The 27825-nt window shown below is 37.7% G+C and overlaps 1 protein-coding gene across 6 annotated transcripts in view; it reads left to right on the top strand.

The window, feature by feature from the left end:
- DPH6 (diphthamine biosynthesis 6) overlaps positions 1-27825 on the top strand; it is a 234551-nt gene that overhangs the window by 154882 nt on the left and 51844 nt on the right. For all 6 annotated transcript variants that reach the window (XR_005056047.2, XR_005056046.2, XM_036998452.2 and 3 more), the window contains exon 5: positions 1779-1897. Coding sequence is in view for 4 of the 6 variants with exons in the window: in XM_036998452.2 (XP_036854347.1) it covers positions 1779-1897 (119 nt within the window). In the remaining 2 variants the exon portion in view is untranslated. The remainder of the gene's footprint in view (positions 1-1778; positions 1898-27825) is intronic.

The following is a 27825-nucleotide window of genomic DNA, read 5'->3' as shown; positions in this document are numbered from 1 at the left end:
ATTTCTCATTGATAAACACAAAGCTATTGTGTTGCATTATTATATTTCCAAGATATAAAGCATTTAATAAATGTCATAAGCTCAAATGCAACAGTGATCTATAGAGGAAGTGTATTTGAGCCTTGATATTTTTAACTGTTAAAGAATTTAAATAGGTAAAAAATTTAAGTCTACAAATAGTCAAGAGATTGTGAATATCAAAGCAGCAACCAAAAGTTATGAAATAAGGATAGGAAGGAATAAAGTTTTTTTCAATTAAAAAAATCTTAGCTAAAAAAGGTAGATTAGTTTGATTAGTAGGTATTTAACATTGGTGAGAGGACAGCAAGAACTGTAATGCTTGTGTCACATGGGTAGTTTTAATTTTATTATTTTTGTATTAACTGCATCATCATTGCTTTAAATAGGAACATCTTACAAAAGAAAATTGTATAAATAGTCTCTAGTAAGGAAGATTTTGGTTTCTTCAAAAGTCAGGTTTTATGTACATGAGAAAAACTGATATTTTTAAGGTAATGCATGAGTAAATGACCAGACATGGTATGTTTACTAAGTTTTGGGATTTTCTGAGAGAGAGAGATCACTCTGGGCTGGAATAGTCAACCAGGCAACCTTACAGACACTAGGGATGATGAGTCTTAAGAGATGTAATTTTTATTTGGGATCTGATCTTAGACACTTACTGTGTGACTTTGATTACTATTTATCAAATACCTATTTTATCCAGGCATTGTACTACATTTTTATCTATGTTACTTCTAATCGATTAATTACATTCCTCCTTGAAAAAGTGACATTTAAGCAAAGGCATGAGTCAAGGAAGAAGGTAGGGAGCATGGCAAGTATATTAGGCAAAGTAAATAGGACTGGGGTAGCAGGTTGTAGTGAGTGGAGAGTAATAGGAGATGAGGTATGAGAGCTAACCAGGGTGAGATCCATGAAGGTCTATCGCAATGACTTTTACTAGGAGTGATGGGGAGAGTTTTGAACAGAGGAATCCCATAATCTGTTTTATATTTTAAAAGGATCATGCTGGACTACATCAAAAATTTAATTTAAAAAGAAGTTAGAAGGATATTGACATGAAAGATAATTGTGGCTCAGACCAGGGTGTTAGTAGTAGTATTGGTGAGGTGTGATCATATTCTACATTGTGGTAGACTGGATAAAGAACCCAGTTTCAAACCCAGATTTGTTCTGACTCCCAAATGCATATTCTTTCTATTGCACCATAAGGCAAAATATGTTGTACAATGCCTGCAGCATATTAGGTATTCAATATATTACACTTTCTGGTCTTACTAATTTTCTTCTCACTCAGAGTCAAATTCTTAAAAAAAAATTTTTGTAGTACGTAAGAATAGTTCGTGTAACCATACATTGTAAATTTAATAAATATATGATTATTTTAGTAAGATAAATTTTTTTGCCTATTTTGCATATGTTTCATAATTTTGACACCCAAATTCTAAAAACGAGTAATTATCCATTGGTATTTGGAAGCTTTTTTGCATAGATTTCTAAACTTAGAGTCTTACTAAAATTAATATTTCTAATCTGCCTGGAGATTTCTTTTTTATATACTTATGCACAGCCCATGGAAATTAAATATGTTTATGTTGTATATATAAACTTCATTATGCAGAACATGTTTTTTAAAGCATTTAAATGCTAAAAATCCTTGAGTGAAGCATTATGTTTAAAATCAAAGTAATTGCTATTGATACAAGTATAGAACATTAGATATCATATGGGGTTTTTTTCTTTTTATTTTATAGGTGTAAAAGGCTTAATCTCCAGCCTTTAGCTTACCTTTGGCAGAGAAATCAGGAAGATTTGCTCCGAGAAATGATATCATCTAACATTCAAGCAATCATCATCAAAGTAGCAGCTTTGGGTATGTAGCCTGACCATTAGGAAAGCTGTCTGTTACCACACAGATAATCTGAGTTCTCTAATAAGCAATTACAACAAAAGAGGAAGAATTATTTGGAATAGAAAAATGTGGCATCACAAGCTGAAGAGATTAAGTTAGGAGAAATTTTAAAGTGGCTTTTGACCATTTACCAAAGTGGTTAATAGTGAGCCTCTTTTTTTAAAATATATAGCTTGCTTTAAAGCTGGTATTGTATGATGGTCTTCTATTTAGGTTATTTTTATAGGATTTGGATTTCAGGTTCATGGTAAACAAGATATATAGGTTGATTTTCCTTTTTTGAAGCTTATTAAAATCGGTATTTGGCACAACACATGATATTTTCCTTATTTTTTTAAAATGTATTTTGAATACTGCTAAAATAGAAAGATTGGCTTTGTTTACAGTATCAGAAATAAGCAGAGTAGTGGGTTTTTGTTGGGAGTGGTGAGAAAATCATATTTGAAAGAATGTCATTTGATCAGTTATCGTAGACACAACAGGCAGATGATAATACGATTCAAACATATTTAATTTGTTATTTTGAATTTTATAATTATATTCATTTTCAAGAAACTGTAGGGTTTGAGTGCCATACATTTATTTCATGAACTTATTACAGTAAGTGCCCTATAGCCTCAAGGTTCTCAAATTCTAAATAATGTACTGCATTTGAGAATGTTTACCTTCCTCATCTCTGAAATAACAAGCCCACAAACTGTGGAAGATTTTATAGACAGATTCACATTCTAAACAGCCATTAAAAGAAAGACCCCATAGTATTTCTCATTGATAAACACAAAGCTACATTCCTCTTGTTGAAGCTGAGGTGTTGTCTTTAGTGAAAGCCTTATATAAAGAACCTGAGTTGATCTTAGCTGTTAAAAAGAGAAAGATTGAACTGGTGTTAGTTCTCATTTTTGAGAAAAGGTTACTCCACAGTTCTTGAGATTGAAGTTATCACTATAGATATATCTTTCTTATGAGTTTCTCTATGACTCTGTACACCAAGTATGCGTTCTCTTTTTTTTTGAATTTTCTAAGATTGTATAGTTCTGTTATGAAGTTCATGTGACACCTCACCAGACAGTACACATTTTTTCCCTCTTACTCTTAGAGAATGAAATGAATTAGAACTTAGAAAGAACCTGCCTCATTAGAAAGAGCTATCAAATATGACCTTACTGCCACCTTTATTATAACATAACTGATAATGCTTTTCTTTCCATTTGTGTGTGTGGATGTGTCTTTATGTAGGAGTCAAAGTTGGTGATTAACTGTATTAAACTTTTGGGTAAAGTAGAAAGCTAATTTGTCCTTGACATCCCAATGACAAAGGTACTGATCTGGTTTTAACATTTACAGCATATAATTTCTATTGATGAGATATAGTTGTGTAAAGATGAAAGTTGCTCTTGATAACAGTGTTTAAAGAAAGATTTATTTAGTGGCATATCCCTCCTAAAGACACAGAAACATATGAATGATGTAATATAGGCCTCCAAGCCTCCCCTCACCTCTATTTAAAATTTTCAGAAAAGAATTTAAGCAAAAAGTAGAACAATAGGACCTTTCCATTGGAAAGGGGATCAGCAGTTTTGTGGCTTATTACCTTATGGAGTAGTCTTAGAAAAGGGTTGGTTCTACATGGATATATAGAAATATATTTCTGATAATTATGATACATAACCTTGGTATTTTACAGGCATCAGTGAACTCAGGAACTTTTCACATTAGCAGTTTAGTACTTAAAGAAGTTACTGGTTTTAGACTTAAAGAACTGTTTGCACATTGGATTTGAGGATAATCCTGCCTTTTAGAAATATATTTTTTTAATTATATGAGTATTATAGGAAAACATTCTTGCCATGTAATATTAAATTTTCATAGAGAAAAGATTCCATATGTTTCTATTTCTTCCTCTTCCACCAACACCTCCCTTTTCCAGGGTACACACAAGAGTGATGGCTAATCGTCTTTCTAGATCACTATTTTTTGTGTGTACATTATGCATGTGTAGAAATACTATGATTATTTTATGGATTTAAAAATATTACATGCATGAATCGTATCTTACTCTGTGTATTAGTCAGCAGCTTGACTTTTTTACTCAATATTATGTTTTGAGAATTTTTTTCTATGTCAGGAAATGTAGATTTACCTCAGATACAGTCCTCAAATAGGTATCACCTTAGTCATCATGAGCCTTAAAGGCTGCTATGAACCTGATCTAACAAAGCTTAAAATCAAATATCAAAAGTATCAAACCGATTCCAAATAACTTAACTCATGCCAGAATAAAATCCTGAACCATTTTAAGGAATACAGTAAAATCTAACATACAATAATATAAAATTCACTATGCCTTGCATCTAAATTATCAGGCAAGAACATTTGACTGATACTAAGAAAATCAGAATAGACCCAGATTTGGAATTAGGAAGTTAAATAGCTTTTATAAATATGCTCAATGTGCTCAGAAAAGCAGAAGAAAGTATGATTATAATAAGGAAAATCAAAGATATAAAAAGTCCAAAGTACAACTTCAAAAATGCATTATCTGTGAGAAATTGGGGATCCACAGAGGTGAGGCTTAGAACCTCACCCCCCCCACCCCCGTTTTGAGAGAAATCTTCTGCATCCGTGGATGTTTTGTTGCCCTTGTCTAGCTTGGATTAATACTTAGTCTATAGGCACAGACCTGATCATCTACATTTGCCCTCTTACAGCACTAAACTATATTTTCTACCTTTATCTTGCATCTACCTACCACTTCAGTATTTTATTTAAAAAAAAAATAATAATAATAGTAATAATAATAAGGGAGAAATGTGGGATTCACATATAAATCAAGTATAAAAATCAAACAAATAATCATAATTGACCTGATTGTTTATAGTTCATGATGTGTGATTAAAATGGAAAGTTTCTGTGATGACTGCCCTTGCACTGTTCACCATGTAAGAACTTATTCACTATGTAAGAACTTGTTCACCATGTAAAAACTTGTTCGTTATGCTTCAGAATATTGGAGACTGTTGAGAATTAGGCTTGGGGTTGATTAATGATTGTGCATTGAGTCCCCTATACAGAATTTTATTGTTGTTAACAACCATATGATCAATAAATATGAGAGATGCCCTCTCAAAAAAAAAATGCATTATCTGAAATGAATAATAGACAGCAATTGGACATTGAAGAAGAGATGAATGAACCTGAAGACAAATAAAGGTGTCAAAAGTGAAGCATGAAGGATAGAAATGACTGAAAGTTATTAACACAGCATTGATGAGCTGTGGGACCATACCAGACACCCTAGCCTAATTGTTAGAGTCCCAAGAAAGGGGCTAATGAGAATATTCGAAGAAAGAATGCCCAAAGATTTTCCTTTTTGATGTAATTTGATGAAAACTATTAATCTATAGATCTAGAATTTCAGTGAATCTCAATCAGAAGAAACAAAGAAAATTACAAAGTAGATTATACTCAAATTGCCAGAAACCAGTGGTAAAGAGAGAATTTTAAAGTAGCCAGTGTGAATGGATTAATTCTATACAGAAAGCAAAGATAAAAATGTTAACAGACTTTGCTTCAGAAACTATGCAAATTGGAAAATGATGAAAAGACATCCTTAAAGTTCTGAAAATCAATAAAATTGGCAAGAATTTTATACCCAGTAAAATCAGATTTCAAAAGGAAGATCACATAAAGACATTTTCACATGTACAAAAGTGAAAGAATTCATCATCTACAGAATTGTATCACAAGTAATAGCAAAGGAAGTCCTTCTGACACAAGGAAAATAATCACTGATGAAATCTAAATCTTACAAGAGGACAAAGGGCAATGTAGATAATAGAGTAGATAATTCTAAATCTATTTTAACTTTTTGAATCTCTTTAAACAATAGATTATTTAAAGTGAAAATAATAGTGTGTTGTGGGGTGGATAGCACATAAGAAGTAAAATACATATTTGCAGTAGCACAAATAACAAGAGGGAAAAATATAGTAAAATGAAAGTACAGTGTGTAAGATTCTTAAATTATACATGATGTAGTATAATATTACTTGAAGGTAAGGCAGATTAAAGATTTAAATGTAAATCATAAAGCAAATACTGAAAAATAAAACAGAGGTGTAGGAGATAGGCCAGTAGTGAAGAGTAGATTGATTATTGTAAAATAATCCAAGAGAAGACAAGAAAGAGTTTTTAAAAAGAACATAGAACAGATGGGACAAATAGAACACAAAAAAATTAGATGGTGGATTTAAACTTATTCAGTTCAATAATTACATTAAATATAAGTGACCTAAATCTATGCAAATAAAAGGAAGGGATTTTCAAATTTGATTAAAAAACAAAAAACTAAGGTCCAACTATATGTTATCAATAAGAAACCTGCTTTAATTATAAAGACATAGAAGGTTAAAAGTGAAAGGATAGGCAAAGATATTCCACTAACTAAAAGAAACTGAAATGGTCATATTAATATCAAACAAAATAGTCTTTAGAACAATGAATACTTTAGGGATAAAGAGGGACATTTTGTCATGATAAAGGGATCAATTTATCAAGATAGAATAAAAGTCTAAAGATTTATGTGCCAAAGCAAACCTTTAAGATATACAACATGAAACTGATATAAGGAAAATGGACAAACCTGAGATTATGTGTAAAACTCTGAACATTTCTTTTTAAAAATAGCTAAACCAAATAGCCAGGAAATTTTTAGGGATATAGAAAGTTTGAATAACACTACTAATCAATGACCTACTTGCTACTTATGAAACACTGTACCACTTAACAGCAAAATACACATTCAGGTGCACATGGATCATTCACCAAGATATACCATATTGTGGATCATAAAACAAATCTCAGTATGTGTAATCATACTGAAATCAGAAAAGTATGTTCTCTGACCACAGCGAAAGTAAATTGGAAATCAATAACAGATATATTTGAGACATCCCCCACATTTTAAAAATAATCATACTTCAAAATAACTTACTAGTCAAAGAAGAAAGTATTCGAATTGAATGAAAATAAAACTTCAGCATATCATAATTTGTGAGATATAAATTAGGCTCCTAATTATATGATTCTATTTTTAAAAATAAAATGTATAGTGATAGAGGGTAGATCACTGATTGCCAGGTGCTGGGGGTTAGGGAAGAACTGACTACAAAGCAGGAAGAGGACAGACTACAATTATCTCATGAAGTTTTTGGAGGAGAGGAATGTTCTGTATATTATGATGGTGATTACATGCCTGTGTATATTTATTAAAACTGAACAAATTTTACATTTAAAATTGGTGAATGTTATTAGAAAGCTAATTTTAAAAGTGAAAGTGAATATGGCAGTAGATATAATTCCCCAAAGACAAGGGCTGGTGCAGTGGGCAGATGGATTATGTTGGACCTCTAGCAGAAGCCCCAAGGGACTGCAAGTGAGTGTTAACTGGGATGATGCCTATTCTACTCCAAGCTTTATTTAACTTGTTCGGAAAGCAACATTGGAAAATACAATTTAAGTCTGGAGCAGCTAATTCCCAGTCCCTTGGTCCAGTTCAGTATATTCTGGCAATTGAACATATTTCACTGCTACAAATACACAGAAATGAACAAGAAATATTTCATGGACATACTACGTTTGTTAACATGCTTAGAGCAATGATGTCACTGAAAGTTGGAATAGGCAATTGATGCACTGGTTAATTAAAATGTCTCATAAAAACAAATCAGTTAAGTGAATTTTTACTAACACTAACAATGAAAAGAAAGTAATACCAAGACTCAAGGTTTCTAGGATTGGAGGTAGGAATGAGGTTATGGGGGAAAATGCAAGTGCACAACTATGTATTTTTACTATTTCACAGTTTTTGTTATTGTTTTTTTTTTTTTTTTTTGCTTAATCTGATAGTCCCAAGCCTGAGTTTAAAGTTATCTACCAAAGGAAAGTGCTATCAAGGCACAAAATGTAGTATTAATACCACTAAAATTCTTATTCTTCAGGACCCTTACAGGTATGTCATGGTCTAACCCATGTAGGAAAATTAAGGCCTGTCTATAAACACAGGACCATGTGTCCTGTGATTCTTTATCTGTAAAATCCTGTAATACCAGTTTGGAAGTGAGTCTTGGAAGTGTTAACAAGGCTGCTGTTTTTCCTGACCCTGTGGTTTCATAATATATCTACTAAACCAGGAAGACCAATCATAATGGAAGATGTACAAGTAAAACAGGTAATAAATGGAAATGGAGGGAATCATAGCGATGAAAAGGAATTTAGAGGCGGATCGCAATTCTATGGAGGGTCACAGTCATGTCATCTGGATGCCAGATCCTCCAAGCTGGAGAATAATATTCTTGGTGTCCCTCTCAGATCAGATGCTGACTACTCAGCTGATGTTGAGAGAAAATTCTGGACCTGTTTTCTGCAGAGAAGGGAAGTTGCTGATAATATGAACTCTCTCTAAAGATTCTACCTGGGTAATATGGAGCAACAAATGACAGAATGCCACTTGATGACTCAACATAAGAGTATTTTATAACAGTTACCACTCAGTTATGACTTTGGGGCTATTCTGATCATTTTTCTGATGACTTGACTGTTACTAATGAACTGTACAGTTGAAGGATTCTGAACAATAAAGTTTTAATACTTTTTGTGGGCGTAAACAATATTTTGCTGATATCTACCTAAGTATAATGGAAAGCAGATTTCTGCTGCCTGTCATAGTTTGATCTAGTCCTTTGAATAAAGAATATACCAATGTAAATGGAATTCAGGGAAATTGGAATACCACCCTTCAGGGAGATGGATTTGGGAGAGATATGAGTCAGTATTACTGATAACTCCTCTCTGGGGTTATGTGAAGTATGTTTATGGAAAACCTATGGCACCCAGGCAGAGCTATATTTGGTATAATATACTAATTGATGATCTAATGGGACTTATATCACTTTTGTATGTGAATTATTTTCCTAAATTGCACAAATATGAATAATTTACCTTGCTAATAACCCATGTTGTGACTCAGTTACTATTGCCTCTGCTGTAGGGATTTTTGATACTGGTTTTGTGGTACTACATCAGATCAAAATAATGTTCCTGTAAGCATGCTAGTCCAAGTGGAGACACCAGAGGGAGCCCTCTTCTAGGTGACTGGCTGCAGCTAAAAATGGCCCTGGAGGAACAACAAAGCTCTAAATGACTGAACTAGCAGAGTTTTATTTTAATGGAACATCATGTCAGGAAGAAGACTTGTATTCTTATCCAGGAAAAACTATTGAATATTCTAAGCATTATGGAAGTTGCTGTTTTTAAAGATCAATGACCAAGAGCAGCAAATGCCAAGCTAATAATGCCATTTTATGGGAAGTCTAGATTATGGTAGAACATTATTGAATAGTGTGGCCTTCACATTTGTTTGCAAATGGCCCAGAGACCACAGATATAAAATGTATTTGTCTTTCCTCTGGTACTTTGGTTGAGATTGGACAGATGTAAGAACAACACCTTGTTGTCATGAAGAGAGCATGTTTCATTTGCATGGCATCTGGAAGCCAATGACTGTTAAAACCTGTACTGTGATATCTGGGATACAGTTATGGCCTCAGACCAGATGGAATACAACATTTATTGAACAGTAATCTTTGGTCACTACTCCGGTAACTGTCAGTGTGAATGTGCATGAGTTGTTTTGTTGGGCAAGAAAGGGTGAATGGTATTATAATTCTAACTGACCTTGCATGCAGCTTGGGCCAGAGTATATCCAATGTGACAGCAAAGGAACTGGAAAGCTATTCTGATGGTCCTGGACCTTCCCTGATTTGCTGTTTTATGGAGATATAATTAACATACCATGTAATTCACCCAACTGAAGAGTAAAATTCAATGTTTACTAGTATATTCATACGTTGTGCTATCATTACCTTAATGTATAACTGGATAGATATTGGAACTCCAGAGGTATGTGTTTATATTTCAAGGTTGAGGGGATGAGACCAGAACCTTGGAGATATCTCCTGGATTGTAAAATTGGAGACACTAGTTTTATTATCCCCACATATTTTTTTTTCTTATATTCCAAAGTGTGAAGATGCAAGTCCTTTTCTTAACTTTTCCAAGTAAACTCAGAAGGAGAGGGGAACAACAGTCTCTTTTTCACTATGTAAACATTCAGATTTATCTTGAGGGGACTCCTTACCTACAGTAGATGCATTTACTTTAAAGATTACATCTCATTCTCATCATCTTGCTCCTGGGGTAAGAGATGGGCAGAGAAGAACCAGAATGGTATTATCTACTTACTGCATGTAAGTAATAATGATAATCTGTTCTCCAGACAACTCATTTTGGCATTCAACAGATTGACAAATAGGAATATTAAAAATTTAACAATATATGAAAGCCTCAGAATAACTGCTAAAAAGAATTTTTTATTTTACATGTGCTTTCCTGAATTTCCCCTATCATTTTTTAAGAGTTCTGTATCTCTTTTGTCTGAACATACAGCTATTACTATTGTGCAAAATTTTTTAACAGTTTTATGGAGATATAATTAACATACCATGTAATTCATCCCATTGAACAGTAAAATTCAATGTTTTCTAGTATATTCATAGGTTGTGCTATCATTACCATAATCAAATTTTAGAACATTTTTGTACCCCTAAAAAGAAACCTCTACTCATTAACATTTATGCCCCATTTTCCTCCAGCCTTCCCCTCCCACCCCAGTCCCAAGCCCCATGAAGCTACTTTATACCTTTATATGTTGGCCTATTCTGGACATTTCATATTCTTGGAATCCTACAATATGTGGTCTTTGTGGCTGGTTTCTTTCACTTAGAATAATATTTTCAAGGTTCATCTATATTATAGCAAGATCATTATTTGATTTCTTTTTATTGCCATATAAAATTCAAAGATGAATTGTCCTTTTTATGTATTGCTTGCTTCAGTTTGCTAGTACTCTGTTTAGCAATTTTACATATATGTTCATAAGAACATATGGACAAGCGTGGGTAATAAGGTTACCCTGACCTCATAGAGATTTAAAGTGTTGCCTCTTTTTCTCTTGTCTGAAAGATTTTCTGTAAGATTGGTCTTCTTTCTTCAGTATTTTGAAGTACTTACTGCTTAAGCCATCTAGACATGGAGATTTCTTTGTGGGAAAGTTTCAATTAGAGATTCAATTTCTTTTATTAAGATGATTCATATTTTTTATTTCTTTTTTCAGTTTGATAAATTGTGTTTTTCTCTGAGTTTAGCCATTTCTTCTAAGTTTTGGAAAGTTATGGATATAAAGTAGTTCCTGATGTCTTCTTATTATCTTTTCATTATCTGCAGGATCGATAGTGATGTCATCTTTTTTCATTCCAATTGTTAATTTGTTGTTTTCCTTTATCTGTCTTTTAGGGGTTTATCAATTTTATTAGTCTGTTGATTTTAGTGATTTTCTATATCATATGTTGGTTTTGTATTTCATCAATATCTGATGCTATCTTTATTATTCCCTCCCTATACTTTCTTTGGGTGTAATTTATTCTTCATCACCTCTAATTTCTTTTTTTTAATTGGAATATAATTGACACATAACATTATATTAGTTTCAGGTATGCAACATAATGATTTGATATTTTTGTATACATTGAGATAATTCCTAATTTTTTGATGCACACACACACACACACACACACTAAATTTGCCCTTGTTTTCTAATATATTTATTTAAGCTATAATTTTTCCTCTAATTGCAGCAACAGTTGTATTTTCATTACCAGTTAGTTCAAAATAGTTTCTAAGTTTCATTGAAATTTCTTCTCTAATTCATGGGTTATTTAGAAATGTATTACTTAATTTCATGCATTGTTTAATTTCCAAACATGAGGGTTTTCTATTTATGTAACTGATTTCTAGCTCAATTACATTTTGGTCAGATAACATAATTAGGATTATTTCAATTCTTTGAAATTTTGCTGAAATGTTTTATAACCTAGTGTATGGTATAATCAATAAGTTATTTTAAAATTTTTCTTCTTTAATCCATTCTATGTCATCAATTTTTCATGATTTATTGCTTCTCCCTTTATGTTCTATTTTTTTCTATGTGGAACATTTTAATGTTTTCTGTTTTTCTGGGAAGGGTGCATCCTATTAGTAATTAGCTTTAATCTTTTCAAAAGCATTCTTTAACTTACAGTTCCTTAAATATCAATATCAAAAATACAATAATGTCTTTTTACTTCTTCCTAATCAATATAAGGAATTTAAGAGGCTAGGCTCATAAATAGGCCATAAACGTAGTTCTTTTGGAGTCCTTAGATCCCAGGGATACAAAAGATTGGCCTTTAATTCAAACCTTTCTGCTATAGTTTTTCAGAAATATGTTTGTTAATATGTTAGGTCTCATTTAAAATGAATAGAAACATTTTCAGGATAAAGTGGTCTGGAGCTCTGACAGTTACTTTTTATATTGTACAGGACAACCTGTGCAGTGCGTCTGGGAGTCATAGCCAAATGAAGACACCTCTACTTCTTTGTTCACATCCATAGAAGACACACATATCAGGAACCCACGTCAAGTTTCTAAAACAATGGTTTTCAACCTTGGTTGTACATCAGAGTCACTTGTTGAGATTTTAGAAATCCCTGTGCCAATGCAGCTATCCAGAACAGTGAAGTCCGAACACCTAAGGATGGAATCAAAGCACATGTGTGTTTTTAGAGCCTCCCCAGGTGATTCCAATATGAAGCCATGTAGAGAACCACTATTGAGTGCAAAGGTCATCAAACTACTACTTGCATGCCAAATTTGGCCCATCACCTGAATCTACAAAAAAAGTTTCAGTAGAACATAGCCATACTTATTTGTTAACATACTGCTTATGGCTGCTCTCTTGGTACAATGGAAGAGTTGAGTAATTGCAAAATCATATGGCCCACAAAGCCTAAAATATTTACTGTCCGGCTTTTTATAAAAAATGTTTGCCAATTTTAGTCTAGAGACACCTAATGGGATTTCACTCTACTCCAGCATTTTCACTTATTAGCTGAATGTCTTTGTGGGTATTTCAGACCTGGAATCTTGCCTTTTTGCCTAGGAGAATGCCATTGATTCCTTTGTCTTCATACAGTTCTTTCTTCTAATTTAAAGAAAATCTGATCCTTTGCCTATACCTGTTGGTATATATATTCGGTGACCATCATCCTTTAATGTTTCTATTTCTCTCCCATTTCCTAGTCCCTAACATTTGAACCCATATTAGCATTATTACTATTTATTGAAGCTTTGTTTCTCTTCAGAAGTGAATTTGAATTTGTATTTAATAGACTGATTTGCAAGACTTCTTTGATACAATTATATGTCTGACTAGGTTTTAGTGTTTGACAGTAATTATTTTGTCCCATGACTTACCTATTCTAGACCTCTTTGTTTTTTTCTTAATTCATTATAGTGGAATATATCTTTAATACCTGTCTCAGGCATTGTATTTCCAAAATAACTTTTTTCTTGAGTCCAGATTATCTTTCTCTTGCCTTAACATATGAAAGCTACACATTTTTATGGATAATTTGAGTTTTCCCTTTTTTATATAATTAAGATGACTGTTTGTGTGTATACTTTTTTGCTAATAATTCAACATTTTTTATTGATATTCTTCTTCCTTCCCTTTCTGGGGTACAGGAAATGCTTTTGATTTTATTAAACAACTCCCCCGATCTCCACCTAGGCCCCTTTTTCTTTTCCGGTTGTGTTCATTGGGCTAATTTCTGGTAGGATCTGTGCATTGTCTGAGAGCTTCTGTTACAGATGTGGGTCTGAAAAACCTATCCAGGAGGATGGTGAACAATGGTAGAAACTCCCCTGCAGTGAACACTGTATCTGGAAGACTGGCATCTTTTTTAGGAGTGTAAGTGATCAATGTACTCTTCCATGAAATATTTTTATATTTTTACCCATTTTAAACATCATGTAGTTTTTTTCTTTTCTTATATTCTTCTAATATAATGCAATATAATATAATATAATTAATATAATATTCATATACTTCCATCCCTTGTGTATAACTAGAAGACTCTTGTCCATATTTGGTCATCCACCTGTTGTCTACCACAGCTACACATTAGTATACCATGGCAAGACTTTGGAAAAAGTACTTATATGCAGGCCTTTTTCCCAGATAGTCTGACTTAGTGGTTCTAGAGTAGGGCATGGGTATTGGTAACTATTAAAATTTTGCCAAGTGATTGTTTCTAAGTGGCAGCCAAACTTGAGGACCATCTCTCTCTAATAATTATTGTGGTACCTCATTGATTTTTCGACATATGTCTAACATCAAAATGCTCATCTTCATTATATTGCATTGTTTGGAATTTTTATTTCTCTAATTCTTATAATAAAATTGTTGTTCCAGGAAGATGTGCCATGTTAATCTGGACCTTTGTGGCCTGTGGCACATTGCTGTTTATGTACTATAGTTGAAGGAGCTCTTTATTTTATCATGGTTTAAGTTGATCTTCAAGAACGAGTAGACTTAAAATCAAAATGTCATTTCTATGTCTATTTATCACTTCTTAGCCTTGCAACCTAGAGAATTCATAGCCTCAGAACCTCCATTCTCATAAAGCCCCCATTTTCTTATCAGTAAAACAAATATTTTAGCATTTGCCACTAAAAATTCACTACTAAAATAGGAAATTATGTATAAAAGTTTTTGAACAGTTTAACATGTTACAGTATTACATAGGTATAGAGGTAATTATGAGCAACTTTTGATATGCTGTTATGTATATGAACAAGTAAACTTGGTAAATTTTTCTCATATATTTAATTTACTGTTTCATTTTCAGGTTTGGCAAAAGGAAACTTGGGTGTTGTACAACTTTGCTGAAACATAAGTCCACTATACTTGCCTTTCTTTCTTGTCCCTTTCTCTAAAAATTATTGGAAGTTTCCCATGCAACAGATGGGATATAGGCAAGACAGTTAAAGCCTGTGGTTTTCAGTGGAACTGAAGCAAGGAGATGTATTTTTCTCTTTTTCTCAGGTTTAGAAAAGTCAGTGTCTAAACTGTAATTAAATCTTAGGGTATTTTGGCTTCCTGTGCCAAATTATTAATCTCACATTTTTATTTCCTGTGTTAAAGGTATTTTTTAAGTTCACATATAATTATATCTCACATAGTTAACCTCACATTTTTATTTCTTTCATTAAAGGTATTTTTTAAGTTCAGATATATCTCACAGAGTTCATCTCACACTTTATTTGCTTTGTTAAAGATATTTAAGTTCAGATATGGTTATATATTTTAGGAAACGAGTAGTATCACAATTTCTAAATAATACTGTTTTTAAGTGATCCTAAACTGCAATTTGAAAGATACAGGAAATGAATTCATAGTTGACATTGATAATGACTTAACAACAGTTTTTCTAAGAGGATGTTTACATTAAGTACTTAAAAACAATTATAATGTTTATTGCACAAAGCCCCCCATTATAATGTCTTAAAGAGCAAACGCTACAAACAGTTTTAGATAGTAATTAGACTGAAAATCAACTGATTTTATTTCATTTTAGTTTCTGGCTACTGGATAAAGAAAGATCTTATAAGAATAAATTTCTCACCTGCCTTAGGCAGGAGTAATTAGATATAAGCATATTTAATGGGGCCTGTGTGCCCTGGGGCCATTCACCTATGCTTCAATAATTGCATTTTTTTGAAGTATGAAGGTAGTTTAAGATACCAAGTGGCAAAAAAGTTAATGTACAGGGTATCTATTTATCTTTAAGGTAAATAACTGTAGTACTTTATAAACCAACCAGTAATGAGTGAATTAACAAATAATAGACTCTAGGCAGGAGAAGTGATTGCAGCTGATTATACACAGTTATTACTTTCATGTCCCCAATTCATTAATGTTAACATGTCTTGAAACTACTTCCATCCTTTGTTCCCTTTATTCTGTGTACTTTCACTGGAAAAGTTCAAGGTTCACTTGAACAACATATAGTTAAACAGGTAGATACGGTATTTTGATAATTTATTTTTCAGTTCAATCTTTACAAGTTAGCAAGTTTAACTTTGTTCCAAGACACAGATTCATATTAACAAATTAGTCTTTTCCACTAGGTTTAGCTCTTCTGTCCACAGTTTCCTAGGATCTAGCTGCTGTTCAATCATTGTTTTGATATTACCACTCCTAATTCATAAAAATTACATACCAATATGCAGTTAAGATAAAATAGTATTACCAAAGTCTTACTCATATTAGGGTTAGATTATTTTCATTACAGAAATCCTTTCAGTATTGCATTCTGTTGATATTTAAATACTAACAAACCCCCTCCTCACCTAGCTCTGGCCCATTGCAGGAGGGGGTCTGTTGATATTTAAAATATGATTTAATTCACTTACAGTTTTTCAAAGATACCTGTCATGTGTAAAGACACCAGAATTGTATGTAAGAATGTGTGTGTAAGTAATGTAAGATAAAACAAATGTCTTAATAGTTAATTCATATTTAGTTAAAAAAATAAAATGAATATGAAGTTGATAATAGGTCAGTATCAACCTATAGGGAGGCCTCTATTGATGTATCACATTGCTTTTTCTTTATCCTACCTTTTCATTCTTTTAAATGGTTATTTGAGTGAGTACTTGAATGAACTGCTGACTAAATTTGCAGGTAACACCGTCTTGGTATTGAAAGGAAAGGAGCGACACACAGCAGCAATTCACCGGAGAATTCCGCTTTATTAGGGAAAGGTGCTGGGTTATATAGGAAGGGGCATGGGGTGATTGTGGTGTTACTTCTACGGGGCTGGTGGCTGTTGGCTAGGTGCTGGGATTGGGAGGGGGGCGAGAGGTGATTGGGCTTCAGGTGGTGCCGGCGGGAACCGAGGACCCCGAAGAGAAGCCGGAAGTTTGCCATCTTACTGGTGGGGGCCCTTCATTCCCCCCTTTCTCCTCTATGGGGTTGTGGACGTTGCGTTCTCTCTGGCTGCTTCCTGCTGAACAGGGGCAGAGAAGGGAGTGAGGACTTAAGGATTGGGAGGAAAGGGTTGATAGGACTCCCCACAGTAAGGATGAGTAGATGTGGACTTCTTCAGGTTTGGAAATCAATGAAGGTTCCCTGTAACTATAGGTCGAGGACCTGTTGATTCCAATAGTGCCAAGAGGATATGGGTGTCAGGAGCCAGGCGTCTGCGGCCATTGTTTCCAGGAACAGTTTCCAGTGGAGAGAGGGGTCCATCTCAGCGTGTGGTGAGGAGGTCACCTGAGGGTGAGGGATCTTCTGTGGCCAGAAGCTGGTAGTTCCTGAGTAAAAGCTGGTTGAAAGCTTGATTAGAGATTTTTCCGACTTGGGATTTGATGAACTTTATTATACAGGGTAAGAAGAGACAGGCGAGAAGAATGATTATTATGGGGCCTGCAATGGGCCAGAGCTAGGTGAGGAGGGGGTTTGTTAGTATTGAAGAGAATGGGTTGGAATTGGAAACAGAGTGGAGGCTAGAGGCAAGGTCAGTGAGTTTGGTGATGTCAGTTTCTACAATGCCGGATTTGTTGATGTAATAGCAGCACTCTTCCCGGAGGAAGACGCAGGTGCCGCCCTTCTTGGCTGTAAGCAGATGTAGGGCCCGCCAGTTTTGAAGGATGACCTTAGCTAGCGAAGTGACCTGTCTTTGGAGAGAGGCTAGGGAATCAGCAGTGGATGTCAGGGCTCCCTCAAGATTGGCGTTGAGATCTCTAACTGCCCATAGAGAGTGACCCAAGGCTTCTCGCGTAAACCCTGCCCCAATGGCTTCAGGTGATCCAAAGAGATACCGACCATGATGGGAAGGAAAGCAGCTCTTTTTGTGTGCGAGGGCAAGGGAGGTTGGAGCTCAAGAAATTCTGCCATGCTGTAAAGTGTAAACTGTGGGATTAGGGTGATGAGAATGCAGGGTGTATCAGAGTTGAGAGGCAGTGAGTTGAAAAGACTGCCATTACACCAAAAGAAGTGTCCCAGTTGCGTAAAAGTCTTAGAGCTGGAGGTAGGGGTGTAGAGAGGCAGTGAAGTGTGCTGGAGGGGGGTGGAGTTGGGCCTACACAGTGGTGGATGGTGAGATTATCTGCATATTCTGGTTCCCATAGGGGTATGTCTGCCAGGGGGCAGAGGGGTTGTCTTTCTGCATGGAAGGAGTAGTTGGAAATATTAAGGGGCACTGCGGCCAGCAGTGGGTGCTGTAGTGATGCACACAAGAAACAATTGGCGGTGTTAAGGGTGTGGTTGAGAAAGATGGTGGTGTCCTGAATGAGCTGTAATGAAGAGTAGGAGAAATGGGAAGAGGGGCAGGGATAAGAAGATGAAGAGGCGCCGTCAAGAGTTTGGATAATGACTTTTTCGGAATGTCTGATATCTGATGCAATTTGAGAGATCTGGGAATGAGAGGGAACATACTTTCGAGAGATATGAAGGGTACCGTGGGGAGTCGAGGACCCCCCGTAGTAAACTGAGGCTGTGACTCTGGCAGCCCATCAAGAGTCCCAGGGATCTGGGATTGATAAGGAGAAGGAGCTGTCGGGATATTTCATGAAATGGTTGGAGGAGTAATACTGTGGGTACTGGAAGTTACCCATGTAGTGAATGGCGCAAGACTAGTAGGGACATCTCCTGTAGGTGTATGGCCATTGCCTGCAATAGGCTTTTTTTTGGTCATAGAGGAAGCAGAGGTAGGGAGAATAAGGGTAGCTGCTAGTGAACACTTCGGTGGAGGGAGGAAACTGGAGGTATAAAGGCTCAGCAGCTTTTCAGAGGGTAGTCTGGTGTGGCAATGAGGGCAGTAACTTTTGTTTGATGCTGTGTGTAAGTCTGTCTGACTTTGAATCTCCATACAAAGGAGGCTGAGGTGGCGGGGAAGACAATAGGAATGAGAAAAAAAGCGAGAGAGCAGTAAAGGAGGAAAAAGTCATGATTCGGGTATGGATGGCAAAGGGGGTGAATGGGATTTTGGACGAAAGAGGACAGTAAGGTGAGGAGTCTGGAGGGAGGGAGAGTCTGTAAACTTTTGTAGGTTAAGAGATCTTTTAGGTGATGTGGGGACAGAATGGTAAGGGGCGCCCTGAATGTCAGTTTATGAGCTTCTTTCTGCAAGAGCTGTCTAGCGGCTAATGCTCTTAGGCAGGGGGCCCATCCCCGAACTATGGGGTCTAATTGCTTGGAGAGATAAGCTACTGGGGCAAAAGATAGGCCATAATATTGGCCTAGGACTCCTAGAGCTTGACTGGACCTCTCATGAATGTATAATGAGAAGGGTTTCGACAAATCAGGGAGATGGAGAGCTGGAGCTTCCACAAGGGCTTGACAGAGCTTAATGAAGGAGTGTCGGGGTGAGGATGATAATGGTTCTTCAGGGGGGCCCTTGCTGAGGTCGTATAGGGGTCTTGCCAACAGGGAGAAGTTAGGGATCCACGCTCTAAAATACCCAGCCAGGCCTAGAAAGGAAAGGATTTCTGTCTTGGTTTTGGGAATGGGCAGGTCAGAGAGGAGTTGTTTTCTGTCTAACATAATGGACTTTCTTTGTTGAGACAGAAGGAATCCAAGGTAAGTGACAGAAGGGAAAGAGATTTGAGCTTTGACGGGGGATACCCAGTAACTTCTGGAAGCTAGAAGGTTAAGTAGAGAGGCAGTGTCAAGTTGAGACTGTTCCCACGAGGGACTGCTAAGTAGAAGATCATCTACATATTGTGATAAAGTGGACTCAGAGTGATCATGATGAAACTGTTTGAGGTCCTGAGCTAGGACTTGTCCAAAAATATGGGGACTATCTCGGAAGCCTTGTGGCAAAACTGTCCAAGTAAGTTGTTCAGAATGTCTTGTGCATGGGTCCGTCCAGGTGAAGGCGAAAAAATCTTGGGAGGAGGGGTCCAGAGGGATAGAAAAAAATGCGTCCTTGAGATCTGGGACTGAGAAGTGGGATGCCGAGGCAGGGATCTGCGATAAAAGGGTGTATGGATTTGGAACTAAGGGATAGGGGTGTATGGATAGGGACAACGGCCATGTTGATGAGGCGAAGGTCTTGGACAAGGCGGAAAGATCTGTTGGTTTTTTTAACAGCTAATATGGGGGTATTAAATAGGGAGTGAGTGTGTCTGAGGTAATTTTTGTTTAAGAAATTTTGAATGATGGGTTGGAGGCCTATGAGGGCTGAAGTGGTTAGGGGGTATTGGGCCTGACAGATATACTGAGAGGGGTCACGTAATTTGATAGAGGCAGGAGGACATAGAGCCACAGAGGGGCTTGTAATGTCCCAAACTTTGGGATTTATAGGGTGTATAAGGGCGGAACCGGAGCTTTCATTGGGTAGAGGGGGGTCGTCGGCTATGAGGGCCATCAGAAAGGGAGTACTGGAGGCTGTGGAGTGGATATAGTTATGGAAACGTGGAGGAGAGAAAGGATGTCCTGTCCTAGTAAAGGGATGGGACACTGGGGGCATAACCAGGAAGGAGTGGGAGAAAGGTATGGGATTGTCTTGGATTGTGCATAAAAGGGGGGGGTTAATGGGAAAATCTGTTTACCTCTTATGCCGACTATAGGAGTAATGGCTAGTGTGGTAGGGCCCCGGTATTCTCGCAAGACTGAGAACGTGGCTCCTGTATCTAGGAGGAAGGAGATGGGGCGACCGTCTACTGTTTAAGTAACCCTGGGCTCCTGTTTGGTGATGAAAATGGTCGGGCAAGAAGCCCCCAGGCCCCATCAATCTTCTTCTGCCAGCCCCACTACGGCGGGCTTAGGATGGGGGTTGTTCGTCCAGCCTCCCCTTCGGGTGGTTGGGCAATCAGACCCCCAGTGGCCCTTTTTGTGGCATCTGGGGCATGGGGTGGTAGGAGATCTGGGGGAGGGGCATGCCCTTGACCAATGTCCCTCTTTTCCACACTTGAAACAAGCTCCTGGGGGGGGGCTTGTTTGTAGAGGGGCACCCAGGTTGTGGTTTTATCAGCTGGGCCAACATTTAGAAATTGGCCTGATCAGCCTTTTGTTTACAGCGTTCTTTCTCCTCCTCCCGGTTATGGAAGACTTTAAAGGCCACTGTTAGGATCTCAGTCTGTGGGGTAGCGGGGCCCTGTTCTAACTTTTTGAATTTAGCTTTAATGTCGGGGTAGCTTTGAGCTAGGAAGTATGTCATAAGGACATGTTTTCCTTCAGGTGTTTCTGGGTCTAGGCTGGTATACTGTAATAGGGCTTGAGTGAATCTGTCTTAAGAACTCGGAGGGGGTTTCGTCTCTCTTTTGAATTATGTCTTGGAGCTTTTGAAAATTGACTACTTTATGAGCTGCCTTTTTCAGACCTGCTATTAAGCAGGAGGCAAAAATATCTCGAGAGCGGAGACTTACGGCGGTGTTATAATCCCAGTGTGGGTCCTGTTTGGGGACAGCAGTGGGGCCAGGGGGATAGGTGGGGTCAGTCCTGTGGGTTTCAGTAGCCTGCATTTGGGCGAAGTCCCAAACTCGTCTACGCTCTTCAGGGAGGAGAGTATTGGCCAGGAGCATGAAAATGTCATGATGTGTGAGGCTGTAAGACTGGAGGGTCCATTGAAACTCCCTGATGTATGTCATGGGATCAGTGGAAAAGGAACCTAGGCATTTCTCTAGTTGGGCTAAATCTCCTAAGGAGAAAGGGACATGAATGCGCACGATGCCTTTGGATCCTGCTACCTCCCAGAGGGGGGCAATAATTTGGGGAGGCTCTCGGGACCGAGTCTGACGGGGACTGAACGGTTCTGGCTCAGTCTGTGGGGGAGTGACGTGGTCTAGCTGCACCTAGTCGAGCAAGTCCTGAAGTGCGGAAGAGGGTCAAAGAAAATAAAGATAGAATCGGACCCATGTGTCGCCAGCTAGCAGCCCAGCTGATTGCCTCTGCCACTCTAGTTGGGCTTGAACTCATGACTCTGAGGTTAAGAGTCCCATGCTCTACTAACTGAGCTACAGCAGGGCTCCAGTTAATTGTTTATGGAATGAAATTCCCCCCGGAGTGTTCTTTGTTCTCCATTCCTGCCACATCGGCAAGTGGGGGAAGGGCATAGCTAGAAGCAGGGGCGGTGTTTCTACACATCTTCAAGGCCTCCCTATTTTCAGAGTGAGGAGTCTTGGCTCATCTTCGAGGACAAGATATGTTTTTGTGGACAGGTAACTTCCAAGGACTGCACCGGTTGTTCTCTAGCTTGTGCTTTCCTATGCTGCATTCAGACATGGGGGAAGGTGCTTTCCCATTCTCCCTACAAACATGTGAGAAGACAAAAGCGGAGGTGATGAGGGCAAAGATGGAGGAGGCCCCTGGGACCTAGTTAAAGGGGGGCTGAAAGGCTCAGGCTTAATCTGCGGGGACAAAGGTGGAGGAGGTGAGATGGGGGAGGAGATGATGGGGGAGGAAGGGAGAAGGGCTGTTGTAGGAGAAGAAGGGGAAGGGAGTGAACGGGAGGCTTCTGCGGGGGTGGCGGCTTGCAGGCTAGGAGAACTTGGGAGGGGGCAGGGAGAGGAGGAGGCGGAAAGCTTCGATATAGGGAATCTCCTTCCATTTTTTCATGCGCTGGCAGTCGTTAAAAAGATCGCGAGTGATGTTAGGATCAGGAGTTCCCCCTGCAGGCCATTGGTTGTTATTGTCTAGGGGGTATGTCGGCCAATCTTGGAAGCAATATTTACAGAGAAGTTTTGGTTTTCTATCAGGCGTCAGGGAGAAGGTAGCCAGATGCTTAAGCAGGCATTCAAGAGGTGAACTTTCAGGGAGGGATGAGGAAGCTCCCATGGCTAAAGGACAGAGAAGGAGACAAACAGGGGAAGACGAACGGAGATCCTCGGACTGGAAGCAGACCGCAAGGAGACAAAGGGTGTCCCCGATGATCCTTGGTGGTCTGCGGAAACTCGTATACGAGTCGGAATTTCTTAGGAAGTGTGGGTTGTCACCCAGACTTCCCTAAGAAGGCAGAGTGCCGGAGTCACGAGGTACCTAGTGCTATGAATTTTCGGCAGAAAGAACAGATTTCAGCAGACAGAACAGAAGGAGGAGGTGGGAGGAAAAGGGAGCGTTCTCACCTGCAAAGGAGTCACCTCGTTTATGGCTGTTGGAGGGGGCCTGAAGGTCTGCCGCAGCCGTGAAGGCCTGAGGCGGGGATTTATGGCTGTTGGGGGAGGGGCCTGAGGGTCCGCCGCAGCCGTGAAGGCCTGAGGCGGGGAGAGTTCCCTCCTCGTCCCCGAGCGTCAGGGCCTTGCCGGACGATCATGGTCAATGGCACTGCGATAGCTCGGAGAAGAGTGGCCTACCCCGGGGAAATTTTGCTTAAAAAGTTTCAGCACTGATGGAAGGGACGGTGAGTGTGTTTATGACTGTCGGAGGAGGGGCCTGAGGGTCCGCCGCAGCCGTAAAGGCTTGAGGCGGGGATTTATGGCTGTTGGAGGAGGGGCCTGAGGGTCTGCTGCAGCCGTGAAGGCCTGAGGCGGGGAGAGTTCCCTCCTCGTCCTCGAGCGTCAGGGCCTTGCCAGACGATCATGGTCAATGGCACTGCGATAGCTCAGGGAAGAGTGGCCCACTCCGGGGGGAAAACTTACCTAAAGGCCAGAGAGGAGTGGTGAGTGTGATGAGCCAGCGCCGGAAAAAGAGGACGAGGGCAAGCTGCTGCTGGTGTCGGGGGGAAGACGGGGCCCAGTTGGGGTGTCCTGTCTCCTGGGTTTCAGCACCAATGAAAGGAAAGGAGCGACACACAGCAGCAATTCACCGGAGAATTCTGCTTTATTAGGGAAAGGTGCTGGATTATATAGGAAGGGGCATGGGGTAATTGTGGTGTTACTTCTACGGGGCTGGTGGCTGTTGGCTAGGTGCTGGGATTGGGAGGGAGGTGAGAGGTGATTGGGCTTCAGGTGGCACCGGCGGGAACCGAGGACCCCGAAGAGAAGCCGGAAGTTTGCCATCTTACTGGTGGGGGCCCTTCAGGTACCACTAATATTTTGAATATTATGAATGATAGAGTCAGAATACTCTTTCATATTAATTGAATGAAACTAGGGACTAAGTCTTACCAGGTGTAATGTAATAGGGGTAAATCTAAAGAGTTCTGAATGTTTATCCCCAAAACCACCGTCATAATATAGGGTGGATAAGATATTAATTAACACTAGCACTTGAGGGAATATCTCTGAGGTTTCATGATATTACACTTGTATGTGTCAGTGGCACATTGTGGCTGACAAAGCAGCTAAGAAGATCTGTGGGTATGCACTAACAGAGTTAAAGTAAAATATTGTGTTTTGTTTATAGCACCTTTCTTTAAGAAGTGTACAGCCATAGTAATTTAAGAAAAAGGCAAGATTGAGAATTGGATGTCAAATCTATGCAAAAGGTATTCATAGAAAAAAAACACCTGAAAATAAAAATGTCAATGCATTAGTAGGAGATATCTCCAAAAAGTGTTAACATGAAAAATTTACATTTTCTTTTTTATGTTTTCTGTATTTCCTACAATGAATAGAAATTGCTTTTTTTTAATAGAGGGAAAGATTACATTAAAATGGGACACAGAAACAACTATCATTCTGTGTCTGGAGAATGACCAGAGCAATGAAAAAAAGACAGACTGGTGCCACAGGAAGAGTATTTAAAGAAGCTATACACTTAGTCTGAAGTAAAGGCAGCAGGGGACTGGGCCAAGGAGAATGGGATTTTTAAAGCAATCCACAGTATTTTAAAGGCTGCTGGTACTTCCTGTGGCTTCAGAAGACAATTCTAAGAGCAAGTAGAAGTTATATAGTGAAACAGGTCTTGGCTTGGTGTCTGAGCTTTCTAACTTTTGTAGCTCTCAAATAGTGGCATAGGAGGTTGCTCAAGGCCCTTGTGAGGCTATATTCAAGGCTCTCTTACATGACTCTTGCCCATTCCCATATAATATTCATATTTGGGGCTGAGACAGAAGAGGTCATCAGAGATTATAGAATTTGGCTAGCTAAGGTTGCTTTTGGGGGAAATTCCATCCTTCCCTAATGGCTTCTGATTGTACTCTTGAAGGATGAAGTTTTGCCACCACTGGATAGTTTCAGAATAATATTGCCACTGGCTCTGAAGGCAGTTCTACAGAGAGAATTTTAGAAATGGTTTGATTAAGGGAAAATACATATTATTGGAATAAGCATATAGTATACAAAGGTGACCACTTTGATGGCAACAGCCCTCATTTGACATAAAAAACAGTCTCATTAATATTTGTTAGTTTTTGTTGAAATCTGATACACAGCACTATGATGAGAAACTTGAATTCAGTTATGGTTTTCACATTCCATTTGATAAGTAAAAATTTTTATTACTTATTAGATGCTTATCTTGCCATGCCTCTTGCTCTTTGTTTTCTAGATTTGGGAGTCTGTCTTTCTTCCCTACTTTTACTCTGCTCCTTGTCTATAGCAAAATGCTTTTTTTTTTTTTAACTTGAAGGTGATCTATACTTCTCAAGAGCTAACTCAGGGTTAGGGAAGAAAGGAGAAATTGCCCCTGAAACTGTGTTCAATACTTAACAAGTTTACAGTTAATGACAGAAGTTTCTCTGGTGGCCTCTCCTGCCAAAGACTGTGCTTATTTATTTTCCCCAGTAGTCTCATGTGACCTTGTTAAAAGCTTCATGTAACTCCCAAATAAATTACATTTACTGGTTTACTTCTATCTAGTATTTTATTGACAATTCCAGATAAGTTTAATAGGATGGAGAGAAACAGTGTTCTCTTTATAGACTCACTGGGTGATTTGACCTTAGCAGGTTAACCTTATCCTGATGTTGAAGGAAGCTATTCTTAATGAGAGTCTATCAGTTTCTCTATTATCACCAAGAGAACCACTGGACTGTAATTCTATAAATCTTAATTTGACTGCTTTTCCTCCCTACAGAAAAGCTACCATATTAGCAAAATTGCAATATTTGGAAATAGTTGCTGGGTTTCCAAATACATTGCATATCCTCATCTGCAGCTCAGGCATTTCACACTTTATTTACTTCAGAAACTCTCAATTGGATACCATCTGGTCATGATGATTTATCGCTGTGGAATTTCTCAAGTTGCTCTATTATTTCCTCCTAGGAGATTGCCCTCTACTACTGCCCCACTCATTTTCTCAGAAAGTGCCCTTGGAATAGTCGTTTCCCCAGTATCCTGTACAGCAAAGGTCAATGCCAAATGAAACTGAATTAAACTTCTCTGCTGCTTCTCATCCTCTTCCTTGCTGTCCTCATTGCATATCCTCATTGCTGAGAAAGTCAGCAGGGGGTCCAAACTCTCACTGGCTGTTTAGTTCTCATGGTAACCTATTGTCATTTTACTTTTTAGGTTCTTCTTATTATTGACAACATATTTTTGGTATTCAGGAAAAAATGTTAAATATTAAAAAATGTTCTAAATACTTTCTTTGTGTTCATAAATATTACCTTGGAATTGTTTCCAGGTCTTTTTTTTTAATCTATCCACAGATTTCTCTTCTGACTTTTCATGTAAGTGCATAGCTCTCTCATAGCCAGTGTCCTTATCTGTCTTCCAAGCAAACTGGATAGTTTTCAAACTCTTTACTTGCCTCTTGGAAAGCTGCTAACCTTTTTTTTACAATTTTTAATACTTTCTAGTCTCCTGCTTTGGGTTGACCTTAAGAGATGCCTTAAGAGATGCCTATACTAAGTAGAACACAAGCTTTAATAGTGCAACCTTTCCACTTGCTGAGTTCTATGCATGCACACCTGTGGTAATTCCTATGTGTTACATAACCTGTTTCCTCTTTTGTAACTGCCCAAATAAGCCAAGATAAGCCATATTAATTACTGCTTCTATACATTGTGCTCTTCTGTCATTCATTTGGATAATAATGGACATAATTAAAATCATTCATTGCAATAGAAGTTCCTAGAAAAGAATGCTGAACAGTAAAGGTTAAAAGCAATTTGCATTATTCTTTCATATTCTTTCGTTAACATAACAATTTTTTAACTGAACTTTGTTCAAATAATTATTTTGTTAAAGGGTTATTGAATGTGCATTCAAGGATAGTTAATTGCTATTAGAAATATATTTCTACTTTTATACAAAAGTACTTTATTTAGCTCATAATTTTTAAACTTATAACTCAGGTATTAAAACGTCAAAAGTTGAGACTTTTAACATTTTCCAAATGTGTTGTAAATTACCTGCTATTTTAAATTGAGGGAGGAAATCAAGGTTTAAATATCAAATTTTAAGTATATGTGATACAGTTCCTTAAGATTCAAATATGCATACTATTTGTCCTACGGACAGCCACCTCTGAACAGAGTGGCTTTTGCTCAGTCTATAAAGGAGAGTAACAAATGTTAACAGCAGAGAAAATAAATGCTGATTTTCTTCATTTTATTGCTAACACATCTTTTCTTTCTTTAGATAGCACAGGCTTCTCTAAAAACTAAGTTATACCTGTTAACTATTTGGTGCGAGTATGACTATATTCTTTGAATTTTTAAATAGATTAAAATTTCATCCATCTCAGAGCTACTTTGTATATGTATTTGCATGTGCATGTGTGTGTGTGTGTATATATATGTGTGTGTGTGTAAATATATGTTAATATAAATTATGTATTATATATTGCCTTTCAGAAATATGTACTATAATTCCAAAGCCTGTCCACCTTCATCTCAGCCAATTGCTCCAATTCTCTTTATTCTTAAAAAAAACTAAAAATGCACAAAATGCCTTATTGACAAATGAATAAGTTCTTATTTAAACACATTCTATAATAAAAATTAGCTCTCTGTAGTAACATTTATGCTGTGTCAGACAGCTTACACTAAAACAATTTTCATGATAATTAAATTAATTAGAACGTGCTCCTGGAAAGGTTAAGTCCATAAGTTTTTTC

Source organism: Manis javanica, chromosome 8 (assembly GCF_040802235.1).
Source record: "Manis javanica isolate MJ-LG chromosome 8, MJ_LKY, whole genome shotgun sequence".
In the NCBI taxonomy this organism is placed as follows: Eukaryota; Metazoa; Chordata; class Mammalia; order Pholidota; family Manidae; genus Manis; species Manis javanica.
The sequence above is the reverse complement of the archived record's forward strand: the minus strand, read 5'-3'. Positions and strand labels throughout refer to the sequence as shown.